The following is a 15,336-nucleotide window of genomic DNA, read 5'->3' as shown; positions in this document are numbered from 1 at the left end:
GAGGAAGAGTTACTCATAGGATTAAATGCATGATAAAGTCTCAGTTGTTGACAAATAAAATAGATAAAATAAACCTGCACTGAGAAATAAAATCGGATCTTGATAACAACACACAGATAACGCCTTTATCCTTGAAGGGGTAGGCAGAGGTGACTCCAGGACACTCACTTCTCGCCAAGTTGGATCCGTCCTCTGATGATTTTTTTCACTTCACTGCACCTGATGTTACGCGAAGTGAAGCCCAAAGGAAGAGCCGATCGGCAAAAGATACTAGCATCCTCGGACGGTCAGCACAGTTATCTATGCCCGCCAGCATAATTGCTTGTTCACGCTCCGTTTGAAGGGCCTCATTTTAAAGAAACGAGGGACGCGCATGCTGGCAAATCATTCCACAGCGTGGTGCGGCACAGATATGAGACATAAGAGACAAGCCCATCGCATATCGGGCACAAATGCTAGTCTTCGGGTTGATATTGCGACAATTTTAAGATATATTTTTAAATGATTTTTCTTATACATGGTGTTCACATTATGCAGATGGCCCTTTGGGTTGCTTTAGTAATTTAGAACTTTTATAGAGGTTAAGATTTTTAATGCCTTCTTTATTTCCTTAAGCAACAACATAGTTCTATGTATAATAAATTTTATATCTAAGTTAGTAAAATAATTAATTAATGTGCTAATTAAGGCCCCTTTCGGGTCGGTTTCGGCTCTACCAAGTTGTGGCCTGTATTATCCAGACTCTTTCCCAAAGAGCAATGTCCATTTTAGGCTCAATTGGGGGACACCATTGTAGTCCTAACTGTAAAAAATATTAAATGCCAAATGTATTGTTATTTTGGTATATAAAAGCATAGTATACCTACACACGGTCTCTATGAGTGATGAGCATTGCTCTTTGGAAGCCCCCAAACGCCAAGGCGACAAATGTTTAAGGATACTTTTGGGAGATAAAAATTTACTCTATTTACAGGAAAATGTATTTCTTGCTAAAACAACAACTTTCTACAGTAAAAAGCACGGGAAGCTAGGGGTCCCTCGTTCCATATTTGTATGAAAAAGCCATTTTTTTTGTGACTTCCTCATAAAATTTTAGGGAGATTTCATAGGAATCCTCTTACAACAATAATGATCAATGAACGATGATGAAATGAGCTATGCTAAGAACGTGAGTGAGCTAATAATTTTGATGCATTGACTAAGTCTTCTCCTAATTCTTTAATATTTCCGCGAGATCTTAGCACTCATCACACTTTTTGGGGCCCTAGTTCGAGGTCGAACGAAAATAATTTCGGTCTGCTTAATTAATTTTCTTGTTAATAAAGTAAATTGTATGTACCCAATGGTCATTATGATAATCATAGAAGCTAAATCTAAAGATAAGCAGTGAGCTTCATCCTAAAATAGCAGGAGGAAACATTTTCAATAACAAACAATAATAACATTATCAGTTATCATGCTGAAATAACAGGAATCATATTTCGTAAACTCAGTAATTGAGGAAAATACTAAAGGTATAACAATTTATATAATTAACTATATACCTAATGCCGGTCCCAATTAGTGTCATGGAAATCCTAATATGTTTCAAAATATTTTATATCTAGAACTTGCAAATCGCTTGGTTACTGCCGTTTCTATATTATGATCTTCGGAATAAACAGTATTCAAAAGTACTCTTCTATCAACATGCAACTTCTTATTAATATTTCAAACCGATAAAAAAAAAATTGTTGATTATAATGGTTTTTGATATTGGATTTTCTTTAGACAAAAAATTTGTTTCTTCAAACATGTTTCTTCCCGGTGGAAGACAGTTATCTCTGAACAAAAATATAAAAATGATTAGATAACCTCTTTCTTTTGAGGTTGATAAATAATTAATTACGAGAAATGTAATCTGCTTTTCAATTCGTCTTACATAGCTTGTCTGGCTCTTTACATTAAGTGCCGGCTCTAAAAATATATTTAATAAGTATTGTATAAACTAAATATTATGTGTAATGCAATCTACAAGTACTACTAAACAATTACTTTTATTTCTAATTACTAAAACTACACTCTGATAGTGCGGCAGAATCTCAACAGCTTAGACACTGTTATAATTTTAATTTATTATATTACTAGCTTTTGCTAGCGGCTTGGCCCGCGTGAATGAGTTTTCCGGGATAAAAGTCCCGCTAAAAAATTATCCGATTTAATTATATTTATGGCTCATTATTTTGGTCATAGTGGCTTCCACATAAAAAGTAGCTGACGCGGACTTTTATTGAGAACTATTTAAGACAAACAATCCTCGGTACATCATCTTTGTCTAACTACAACGGTTTAGGCGGCGTACGCCAAGATAGCAATGTTTTTCCCACTTACTTGATATGTATCGTTATATTATGACCAAATTACACAAAATCATTATAAATTGTAGCCTATGAATTATTCTGATGTATAAACAATATTACTGTTGTAATTTTATACATACATACATACATCCATACATCCATCCGCACAAACTTTCGCATTTATAATATTAGTAAGACTTAAAGTGAATCTTATTATTGTTCGTTATTAATAACCAGGTTTTGCTCGCAGCTTCTCCGGTTGAAAAGCCTTTTCACCTATAAAAGTATATAAATCACGATAGATATCCCAGTAATTTGCTACTGTAGGAAAATATGGGAATTTTTAAATTAGATGGCGCTGGTGTCGTATGATAAAAGAGATATCTTACTTTCAATTAACGCCCTACATCCAGCAAAACGGCGCGATGACCATAGTTTTAGAAGCGATCTATTGAAAATAAATAATACTAAGTTACATATTTCTGCAGTAGGTATGTTATATTTATTCATGGTGTTAATTTCTTTTTTAATGTCGATATTATTTCGTTAATTAAACAATAAAATGCCTCTAAAATTGTTAATTCTGTGAATCGACTCCTTAAGTACTCACGCATAATTTTAATTAGGAATCAACACTTGATATTAGGTGGACTATTTTGGAAGTTTAAAATTTCCAAAAAAAAAAAAAACAATTTTATTTTTAAAGTAATAAAATCATATTATCTCCTTGCATATTTTCGGCCGTTAATCGCGCGTCGCTAAGTATGGAATGATTTGCTCAAGGTCGTTTGTTTGTGAAAGAGCTTTATTATTTCGCGTGATTCGATTATTAGGCATTTAACAAAATCTTTAATTAATGAGAAGCGGACCATTAAGGTAAAGGTAGTGAATAAATAATTCGTGTGAGTAAACAATAATTATTTATCAAGAAGTATAAATAGGTTCAACTGTTGGTAGTGTGGTCATTGTAAATTACCGGCGCGGCGGTCGAACGTACGAGCTGTAGAACGCAGGGTCGCGGTGCATTTTGTAGGTAAGTACTTAAATAATCATAATTTTGTCATATGTTAATGATGTACATTTTTTATTTCCTTAAATATAACAATTAAACGTTTTATAAGGCTTTAAAAAGGGTACCATACTTTTAGAAAGATGTTAAAAAGATATGATCGTCACAGGTATAGTTCGGACTACTCTCTAAAATCGTTTATTACAAGGGGATTCTAAATTCTATGAAAGGAGCATATTCTGATCCAGGTATTCATTTATAGGCAAATTCGGACAAAATATAATTTCGTAAGATAATGTTAAAAGCGAAGTTCGTTTTTTAAATATTTATAGTTATACCATCTTACCTTATCTTACGAGTGACACTGTAGATATTAACATATGTTTTATATCTTGAAATAAAACATATACGCGTACGTAAATACAAATTCATCAAAATCAGTTATTCACCGGAGCCAAAAAATCATAATAATCACTGAGTTGACACGTCTTCGTTTATAACTTATGACAAACATTATCAATATTTGACAAGTGCAAGACGGAATGATTGTAATCCGTTCTTATATCTGCGTCAAGATCAGATCTCAGCGTAACATGTGTACTGATAAATTTGAATAAACGATGAATATTTTATTAGCGGCGATAGCCTAGTTGGGTGTGGAACGGACTGGCAAGACGAATGTCCGCAGGTTCAAATCCCAAGGGCACACACCTCTGACTTTTCTAAAATCATGTGTGTATTCTTTGTGAATTTATCGTTCGCTTTAACGGTGAAAAACATCACGAGGAAACCTGCTCATCTGAGAAGTTCTCTATAGGAATTTCGAAGGTGTGTAAAGTCTACCAATCCGCACTAGGCCAGCGTGGTGGACTAAGGCCTAATCCCTCTCAGTAGTAGAGGAGGCCCGTGCTCAGCAGTGGGCAAGTATATAATACAGGGCTGATATTATTATTTTATTACTTACGAGGATGATACTATTAGCTCGAAAAATAATTGAAAACAGTAAATAAGTACTCAATTAATGTAAGCAAATTATTGCATGGGGTTAGTTCAGATTTTCCAAGGAGCGGCGAAATACAAGACAGAGTATCTGTTTATTGGCACCGTAAACATAACTTACTAGTCTGAATAACTAATGAGACGTAGAGAACAAGATGGGGCACAGGAAATGTTAGAAAACAAACAAATATAACATAATACAGAGACTTTCCCGCCCTCACACCCACCACTACAACTCCTGTAAGCCAGGATCAGCAGTGGCACGCATTTTGTGACACCGAGCAGTGAAGCTCGGCGAGTCTCAGGGAAAACTAATATGTCATTATCCCGCAACGAAATCAATCAAATAGAAAAATAGGGAGGAGTTGGAAATATTAATTGTCCACTTCCCTCCAGAACAATGCGGGTGACAAAATCATGATGTAAGGAGGCGATTTAACCTCAAGGATAGGGACGTTTACAACTAGATAAGCTAGTTATAAAGCACCACGGATAAAATTAAATGAAAGGGTCCTATCACATGAGCTGTTAGATTTGATTACAATAGGCATGGCAAAAACGCCGGAAAGCACGGAAATTCCGTCTAGTCTCAACAAGGTCCATGTAGTATACAACCCCAGATGTTATTTGCATACTATTTAACATGATGTTGCGCTCTTCATGCCAGAGACCACACTCCCAAAGTACGTGATGAGCAGATATAAAATAATAGCAAGTTATTCGATTTATATGACGTTACACCTCCTATCTTGGATTTATTATGCAAATGACTTCAATGCACCTTTGCCACTCACAAGCCGTCTTGAGATAAAGAAGAAAAAGAAAGAAAGAAACTCCGGCCTTGCTTTTAACAAACTAAACAAATTTGGAGGTTCTCATTTCGACGTATATTATTATTGTTTTTACTTCAGCGTACCAAATGTTAAAAAATATGGGAAATCTGAGCCTCAGTAATTTGTAAACGGATTAGTAAAATTTTTCTTTTATTTTCTTTTACACTTCCAGATTGGTCAATTTGACATAATTTTAGTTTAAGCCACATTTAAAAATAAATTATTAGCCAAAAATCAGTTAGAAATCATACTAAGTACTTCATAAGGCGCAACAAGATTCTGTCCCTTCTAATTAAATAAAAAAAATAGTAAACAATATAACATCAGATCATTAATGTAGACGAAGAATAAGAATGGACGCTAGATGGATCCCTGGGGAACCCCAACCCTAACTGGGGACTCTGCACTCACTTTTCGCCAAGTGCGTTTCGTCTCATGATGTGATAGGGGGCGAGCGTATAGCCATTGGACCTGTCAGCCAACCCACCAGCAAGGCCGAATATTTAGGGAAACGCCCGATGACTTCCACTAGGGTAACGGCGCGTAATAAAATATATACTTACTACAAACATCGTATCATTTTAAAGATAAATTATGCATAGTCTTGGTCGGTTTTATATATATAGTATACTAGCTTTTGCTCGCGGCTCCGCCCGCGTGATAAAGGTTTTCCGGGATACAGTTTTCCATTATAAAAGTCACGCTATATATTTTCCCGGGGTAGAAACTTTAACCGTTTACTAAGCGCATGCATCGGAAACTCTCAAATGGAATCAATTTTCCCCGTTTTTGCAACATTTTTATTGATACTCCGCTCCTATTGGTTGTAGCGTGATGTTATACACCGTATAGCCTCCCTCAATAAATGAGCTTTCCAACACTGAAATAATTTTTCAATTCGAAATTATAATTCCTGAGATTAGCGCGTTCAAACAAACGAACAAACAAATTCTTCAGCTTTATATAATAGTATAGATTCTGGGATAAAAAACCCGCTATATATTTTCCTGGGACAGAAAATAGCCTACATATGTACTTACCAGGACTTCTCACTGTCACTATACCAAATTTTATTGAAATCCTTTGGGTACTTTTTGAGTTCATCGCGTTCAGTCAGGCAGGCGAAAATGTTTTATAATATATTTTTTATAATTTTTTAAGAGGAATAGTTCCGTCACACTTGTATGTTGCATAACTTTAATTGTTTACGCAGCGCACGCAACGGAAGCTCCCAAAAGTATTATTTTTCCCCATTTTTGTAACAATTTTCATTACCGCTCTGCACCTATTGGTCATAGCGTGATATATAGCCTTCCACGCTAAAAGGGCTACCCAGCACCGAAAGAATATTTCAGATCGAACTAGTAGTTCCTGAGATTAACACGTTTAATAAACTCTTCAGCTCTATATAATAGTATAAATAATAAAACAGAACCCAGCGTCTCTGTACACTAGAAAAAATAATACCGACTTCACAAAGCATTACAAACACAATAATCCTTTTAACTTCGACTCGACCTTCGAGTGTAACAATCGTTACCTGACGTGCAGGAACCTCACTAGGATTGGCCGATGGTGGTCTTTATTGGAGGTCCCGATTCCGTGACATGCCGAGATGTTAGAGGGGGATATGTTCGTCACGAGCGTTATGTTAAAAATAAAATATTACAATTCCTTATTCATCACGTAGGCAAACATAGTTGCGCTTATGATAAGTCAAGGTAAATGACAATATTTAATTATTACTTAAATAAAGTCGCTTAAATAACTAAAGACATTTTATATTGGACATTAAATAAATGAAAGACTATGAAGTAAACAAAGAAGCCAGCTTGGTCTGGTAGGAAAGAAGAAATAAAAAACATGTATTTGATCTTAATAAAGATAAAGGGAGGAACGATTTGTTATCCTTACCGGTGAGGACGATAAAGGCCCTGACCTAGCTAACCTACCAGCCTTCTACTAGTTACTTAAGCGATGACTACCCCAAGAAGAAATAAAGGCAGAAAGAAACCCTAGGCTTTTTTTGTCATCAATTGTCCATTGAATATTGTTGATTGTATTCGAGATAACAGCTTTATAGTCCTTCTTTGCAATCTCAGCAATACTGTAGAAAATGAATACCTTCCGTCGGTGTCTTGTGTCCATTACGTCTATGATGTGGGCTCATTCAGCATTCTATTTCCTTAACGGACCGAGCATTTGAAACAGGAGCTCTCTGGAGGTCCGGGACTCCTCGGTTACACAAGGAACAACGGTTACAAAGGTTGTGTGCATAGCTAGTCTCCAAATTGTAGTTTTGCCTCAAGTTCCGCCATATTTTTAAAGAAAGACTATTCAGGTTTATTCTGTGCCATCTGGATATCCATTAGTTGAGCCATAGCGATATAAGTGCAAACAGTGACGTTGGTGCAGTTGTAATATGTGAAGGTAGAAGTTTAGTTGGTAGTTGGTGCCCAGTATGATGGCTCGCCTACATAAAATGTCATAAATATGTTTACGGCGAATATAAAGGAGTAAAATGAACTTGTTTTAAATATATTTTTTTATTATGGAAACAACTGACGAATTCAATAATGACTAGTTTTTTGCCCCTACCGCCTAAAGAAACCCAGAAGTTAAATTTATTAAATACTATATTTTACCCGCGGCTTCGCATGTGTAAGTTTTTAGAATAAAAGTCCCGTTTTATATTTTCCCGAGATAAACATTATCAGGTAAAGAATTTTCAAAATCGGTTTATTAGCAAGAGGTTTCAAGAAGTTAGCCTTCACAAACAAACTCACAAGCTTTCCTTGTTTCAATATTAGTATATAAATGTTTTTAAGAGTTATGGCGCCACCAATATGTTTTTAGTTCATAGTGATTTTTGAACACGCTTTTATTTATTATTGAAAAGGAAAAAGAATCTAATTCAACCCAATATAAAAAAAGTCATTCTCACCCTAATTGATGTTGAGGTGTCCCCTGCTGCATCTTTGAGTTTCAAGATCATACAACAATATTTCCTAATATGAAAAAATTATATTGAAAACAACAAAAAATAAATATCAAGATATTGGTTCTGGATGATGGATTATGAAAGAAATAACTTAGGATTGTAAAACGATTAGTGGATTTATTGAGAACAGTAAAGACTAGACAATGACAAAAGACAAGTATATAAATTCTAAATTTAAAGCGGCATACTGCCAGTACTATCTCACATTGGTTGGTATTGTTAGGTTTATACTCTTTGCTACTATACAGTTCCAACACCTGCCCTTAAACTAAACAATCTGTAAACCAAGATGAGAAATACATTTAAAATGTTTGTCTTTACTTAAACATTTTGTCAGGACATCAGCTGGCATATTTTCAGTACACAAATACTCTAATCTAATAATTTTATCTTTTACAACTTGCCTCACATAATGATGCCTGATATCTATGTGTTTGCTACGGCTATGATTGATTTGACTGTTACAAATTTTCTGTGCTGACTGACTATCATTAAACAATGTCACTGTAAAGTTTTTACCTAAACATTCGCACAGAAAACTTTTAATAAATTTAGCCTCCTTTGCTCCTTCACACAATGCCATGTATTCAGCCTCTGTACTTGATAATGCTACGGTTCGTTGTTTACGACTTTCCCATGACACAGCTGCGTTCCCTATTTTAAATACATAACCAGTGTAAGAGCGCCGGTCTAGCTGATTCGATGCCCAATCAGCATCCACGTATCCAGAGATGGATATATGAGATTTATCATATACAATCTTATAGTCTATAGTCCCTTTTAGATAGCGTAAGATTCGCTTGGCTGCTTTCAAATCCAAATTTCTTCTTAAACCCCTTCTTGCATTTGACCGCCTTTTTATTTGCAGGCAATTGTGTCAAGGTCCAAGCTTTGTTTTGTTCAAATGACTTATACTCATCTTCAATAGCATTCCTCCAGTGTTCCTTTTCTGGTCCCGACAGCGCCTCATGTATTGTCTGCGGTTCTACACACGGACTTTCTGCAGCTGTCATGGCAACTACCATACTTGCAGTTTTCTTGTTTCCATATATTTTAGTCGGTGAACTGGTGCTATTATTTTCAGTCGTATTTATATCATTCACATTATCATTAGTGAGATTCATCTGACAATCAGTAATAGTGAAATTTTCCTGATTTGTTTTCAAAGCTTTGTACATTTTCTCTTCTAAAAATTGCACATCTCTAGATTTGACACATTTAGAGGGATTTTCTGGATCAATTAACCTATATCCCTTTGATTCATTACAATAACCCACAAACACAAACTGCTTACTTTTTGCATCTAGTTTCTTGCGTTTTTCATTGGGAGTCAAAGCATAAGCGACACAGCCAAATACTTTCAAATTAGATAAATTGACTTTGTTACCTGACCATTTTTCTTCAGGAGTCACGCCCCGAACTGCCTTACTTGGTGACTTATTTTTAATGTATATTGCCGTATTTAGTGCCTCTGCCCAAAATCTTCGGTCCAGTCCTGCTTCTTGCAGCATACATCGCCCTGCCTCCATAATTGTGCGATTGGCCCGTTCTGCCACGCCATTCTGCTGTGGTGAGTACGGTATAGTCGTCTGATGCTTGATGCCATGCTCTTGAAGAAAACTCTGGAACTGTTTATTAACATATTCACGACCATTGTCTGTTCTTAGCATTTTCATTTTCAAATTGGTTTCATTTTCCACAAGCCTTTTGAAAACTTTAAATACCGACAATACTTCATCTTTACTTTTAATGAAATAACCAAAAGTCATCCTTGTAAAATCATCTATAAATGTCAATAGATATTTCGCACCACTAAATGAGGAAACTGACATTGGCCCACACAGGTCAGAATGTATAAGCCCTAGTTTCTCAGTAGCTCTATTATAAGATTGCTTAGGGAATGGTAATCTACTCTGCTTACCCTCAATACAAGCCACACAAGGAGTATACTGACTAGGAGTATAATTAATTCCGCTAGCCATACCTCGTTGTAGTAGATCCATACTTCGCTTATTCAGATGCCCAAGCCTACGATGCCATAACTGCTGCGATGACTTTGTCTCACACAAATTCGCAATCTCCGGTCGTTCTCTACCTGACGGCTGGATATCTGGTCCATTCGCAGTCACTGAGTAACTCGCTGCACATAGCTCGCGTTTACTAGTCGGCTGCTGACATCCCACGTCCAACTGATAGACACCGTTGACCATTGTAGCGCTGGCAACTGCAATCTTACCACAATAAATGTTACATTTCTTTGCACTAAAATGCACTTCAAGTCCCTTTGAAGCCATTTTCCCAACAGAAATAAGGTTTGTTGACAATCCTGGAACGTAAACAACATCACATAATTTTGTATTTTGCGAATGTCCTTTTAATAACAAGTGCACTTCACCATGTCCTTCACTATACATCTTTTCTTTGTTGGCTACCGTGACCAACCGCGGTGTGTCCACAACATAATTTTGTAGTAAATATTTATTATTTGTCATGTGACAGGTCGCGCCAGAGTCCACATACCAAGCATTTGATTTGACATCTGTAGATAATGCAGTTAATAACGTTCCATTCAACGCTTTTTCGCATTTTTCACTTTTGTTGGTCTTATTTGGACAGTTCTTAGCATAGTGATTCGGCTTTTTACAAATATAACACTTGTTTTTGTCAGAAGTTTTGTTTCCACGTTTTGCATTCCGGTTTGTAAACATTGCACCTTCTTCGTTCTTGTCAAAGTCTCTGCGTAATTTTTCTTGTAGTAATTTACTCTTCACTGTCTCACTACACAATTTAATGTTCGAATTTTCCAATGCCATTATAAGCGGGTCGTAGTCTGATGGTAAACCGCTTAATATTAAAACCGACAGGAAATCATCATCCAATGGAGCATTTATATCTCGTAGTTGTTGATCTAGTTCCGTGATCTTTAAAAGATATGCTTCCATGTCATTAAATTGTTCTAATTTCAATCCTAACATTGTACGTAAAAGTCCTAGTCGTCTACACAGCCCCCTATCTTCATAGGCTGTTTTGAGGTTATTCCAAGCCTCAAAACCACTGGATGCATTTCGTACATGGGAAAAAGACGACGGCTGCACCATTAGACATATTTTTGCAAGTGCCCGTTGTTGTTTGCGAGCATCATTGTCCTTGGGGACACCCGCCTCGCCATCAATGCAATTCCATAGGTCTTCATGAATCAAATACATCCGCATCATGAATTTCCAGTTGCCGTAATTAGAGATACCGCTGAGTTTATCAAAATTTACAGATATTCCAGCACTTATAGCTGTAGACGTTGAAGCCGCCATTGCCGGTTCTAGTAAAATATTTTTCGGCATAGCGTATTTTTTTAATAATATTACTTCGAAACTAATAACGTACTGTTAATTACCACATATCCTGGGCCCATAACCTGATGGATTATGAAAGAAATAACTTAGGATTGTAAAACGATTAGTGGATTTATTGAGAACAGTAAAGACTAGACAATGACAAAAGACAAGTATATAAATTCTAAATTTAAAGCGGCATACTGCCAGTACTATCTCACATTGGTTGGTATTGTTAGGTTTATACTCTTTGCTACTATACAGTTCCAACAGTATATAAATGTTTTTAAGAGTTATGGCGCCACCAATATGTTTTTAGTTCATAGTGATTTTTGAACACGCTTTTATTTATTATTGAAAAGGAAAAAGAATCTAATTCAACCCAATATAAAAAAAGTCATTCTCACCCTAATTGATGTTGAGGTGTCCCCTGCTGCATCTTTGAGTTTCAAGATCATACAACAATATTTCCTAATATGAAAAAATTATATTGAAAACAACAAAAAATAAATATCAAGATATTGGTTCTCGTCTCCATCATCAATGGAATTAAATGGAACCATTCCGAAGTGCAATGCAATGCAATGAAAATAATCATATGAATCTGATAAAGTATTAAAAAAAATTGCTTATAAACATAAAATTAATAATCTCGAATTAAAAAAAAAACCGTGAAATTGCATAATGTAGGTAAATATTGTAACTCCCCGTGACCATGAGGGCTGCAAAGTCTTTGAAACGTCGCGTTGGGAGAAAAATAAAATATTATTACATTTTCTTTTGAAAAATCTCAAACTATTGTGTGCTTACCATTGCGGTGGATCATAGCCGTACTACAATCATAAATGTGTAACCAATATTCCAAACTGTACCTACCACAACAGATACAATTTTGAATTTGAATTTACAATATAATAATAATAACAATATATCAGCTCTGTGTTACTCTCCCACTGTTGGGCACAGGCCTCCTCTACTACCGAGAGGGATTAGGCCTTAGTCCACCACGCTGACCTAGTGCGGATTGGTAGACTTTATACACCCTGAAAATTTCTATAGAGAACTTCTTCTGTATGCAGTTTTTCTCCCGATGTTTTGCTTCACCGTTAATGCAAACGATAACTCACTAAGAATACACACATAATTGTTAGAGAAGTCTGAGGTATGGGCCATTGGCATTTGAACCTGTAGATATTCGTCTAGGCAGTCCGTTTCACACCCAACTAGGCTATCGCCGCTTCAATTTGAATTTGGAATGGTTTATTATTTGCAGATTACTTAATAGTTGAGGAATTATGGCGGAACAGTGGATGGGTGCCGAGCGTCCTAACTATATCGACAATGAAGACTTGCTGTATCCATACTCGGAAATGCCGTACCTTGGCAAATACGAGCTGTTAAGACTTCCCATTGATACCGAGCTCGTGGATCACGTGGACTACTGGGGAGAGGGCAGGTTCGAGACTAGCGAGGGAATCACCGGCTTCCGCGAGTGTTATAATGTCAATAGCGAATACCAACTCGTCCATGACGGCCCCGATAAAGGTTGTAAGATCCCCAACAGAATACCAGTGATAGATGAGGACACGTGCGACACTTCCAAATATATAAGAAGCCAGTCCGTTAAGTTAGTCACTTTTCAGAGTGACGATTTCCATGCGCAACGCTCTATCACCGAATCCTGCGCTAGAGATATAGCTCGCATCGTGAACTCTAATGACGGCAGCGTCGTCGTGTTCGGGTTTGAAATTGATTCTGCTGACATTCGAAGGCTAAATAACGAGTTGAACGATATAAATCTGTTCTACTACCCAGGATATAATTTGCCAGACTATTTTCGTGGCTTAACGTTATATGATACAAATATAGTGTTCTTGAATAGTGAAGAAATAGAGGAACTGCTGTACAACGCTCTCACCAGTTGGGACATCGACACCGCGGTAACAGTTACTCAATCGTTGAATAAATACAGCGGAAATTTCATCATAGCTAAGACGGTTGAGAAGCTGCTCGATCAAGGCATACAAAGTACAATGACATTCGCTTACAAACTGTGGGACTCTGGCGATAAAGACATTGTTAAGAGATACTTCCCTGATATTTTTCAATTGATCTTCGATGAAGATGAGATCGTGATTGTAAGTAATTATTACGACAATATGATGTTGAGATTGGATGTAAATGCTGACGAGTGGCATAACAGGTTGGCGTGGGGCGACGGCAGCGACGACAGCGGTAGCCAATTTAGTTGGTCGATGGTCCCAATTTGGAAGGACAATAAAGTACTTTTCCAAATAAAAAACTACGAGTACGATATGTTCCTCAGACTCGACATTCATGATAACTCTGCAGGAGATAGGAAAGTCTGGGGCTCACAAAACGGTAGACGAGATCAGATACGACTGGAAGTTGCAGCCGATAAACCACGACGATAATTTAGTGTTCTTTATAGTGAACTGTGAATATGATCAGGCTATGAAACTGGATGATAATGTAGATAAGTACGGAAATCGACAGCTGTGGGGCTTTATGGGGCCCTATGTCTACCGACCTGAATACTTTGGGTTCATCTTGCGGTCTTTTTATATTAGCTAGGTAAAAATGTGTTTAGATGTGATTTTCAAGAATGTTGAATTGATAACACAAGTACACATTGTTAACATTAATAGAAATATTTTCTTCTATCTGATTAACTACTAACAAAAAAAGGGTTTTTAATAAATTTTGAAACGTATCTCTTATTTTTATTTATAACTAATAAAGAAATTTGATCAAAATTATAAGGTATTTAAAATTTGAGGATACAAGTAAATTTGCATGATTCCAATTTTTTCAATCAGTACGCACAACCAGGGCAGTCGCCGTCTCGAGTGCAACTGACTGCGCCTCGATCGAAACGTCATATCATCGACAAATGATATGACGTTTCACCATGACATTGACAACTTTTGAATTAGTGCTCCAACTGAAAATATTAAATTATAACGGTGAAGGAAAACATGGTGAGGAAACCTGCACATCTGAGAAGTTCTCTATAGGAATTTCGAACGTGTGTGAAATCTACCAATCCACTATGACCTAATCCCTCTCAGTAGTAGAGGAGGCCCGTGCTCAGCAGTGGGCAAGTATATAATACGGGGCTGATATTATTATTATTATTAACACAAATTAATTTCGTGACACGTTACGGCACACTATAATTCCCCAACATATATATGTAACAAAGAAATGCTGTTCGTTATTTTCTGTAAAAAGTAATCTTAATCAAAAGGTATATACAAACAAATAACCCACACCATTATCCACATATTGATATAAAATAAAATTAAGAAGAATACAATTATACAATTATAAACAGACTACGAGCCATTACGATATCATCTTCGCCAACTTGTGATTTTCATTTTTTTAGACTTGAAGTTGGATTCAGAGAAAATACCAGTGGTTATAAAGTGTGTGTTGTAGGTGTCTAAAAGACAACGGAGAGGCACTCGCTCCCTTGCGTTACTTCTTCAAGGCTCAGTATGAAATAACTGGAGCACGCGCACCACCACACCACACGCATACTTTATTTGTGAGTTCGACAGAATCGTATCTATTGTTACACAGGCTGTGCAGCATCATAACGTCAAGCAGCAAACGTCTTGATTCCAGGCTTCAAATATGGTAACGTTTTAATGATTGATCGTAAAGAATTTTTGAGTTGAAATATCTATAAGTCATAGTGCACAAAAACTTTTTCTGTACTGTCTCAAGTTGGTTACAATATTACTTATAAAATCGATTTCAGACCGGTGATACGTATTCAAGGTGTGATCGAATTTAA

The 15,336-nt window shown here is 36.4% G+C and overlaps 2 protein-coding genes across 5 annotated transcripts in view; both read left to right on the top strand.

The window, feature by feature from the left end:
* Positions 1–3,257: 3,257 nt before the first annotated feature.
* The window catches only part of LOC115446736 (microvitellogenin-like), a 59,992-nt gene continuing 47,913 nt past the window's right edge, over positions 3,258–15,336 (top strand). Inside the window, exons 1-2 of one of the 4 annotated variants that reach the window (XM_030173508.2) lie at positions 3,277–3,372; positions 12,784–14,244. In XM_030173508.2, coding sequence (XP_030029368.2) covers positions 12,806–13,945 — 1,140 coding nt within the window. In that variant the 5' untranslated portion in view covers positions 3,277–3,372; positions 12,784–12,805 and the 3' untranslated portion in view covers positions 13,946–14,244. Of the gene's footprint in view, positions 3,373–12,783; positions 14,245–15,336 lie in introns of those variants that run through there. The other 3 variants (XM_030173510.2, XM_037441910.1, XM_037441909.1) reach the window with 3 other exon arrangements.
* Positions 3,345–15,336, top strand: part of LOC115446737 (microvitellogenin-like) — a 45,645-nt gene continuing 33,653 nt past the window's right edge. The window contains exon 1 of the mRNA XM_037441911.1: positions 3,345–3,368. The gene's annotated coding sequence lies outside the window, so the exon portion shown is untranslated. The remainder of the gene's footprint in view (positions 3,369–15,336) is intronic.

This window comes from Manduca sexta, chromosome 23 (assembly GCF_014839805.1).
Source record: "Manduca sexta isolate Smith_Timp_Sample1 chromosome 23, JHU_Msex_v1.0, whole genome shotgun sequence".
Taxonomy (NCBI): Eukaryota; Metazoa; Arthropoda; class Insecta; order Lepidoptera; family Sphingidae; genus Manduca; species Manduca sexta.
The sequence above is the reverse complement of the archived record's forward strand: the minus strand, read 5'-3'. Positions and strand labels throughout refer to the sequence as shown.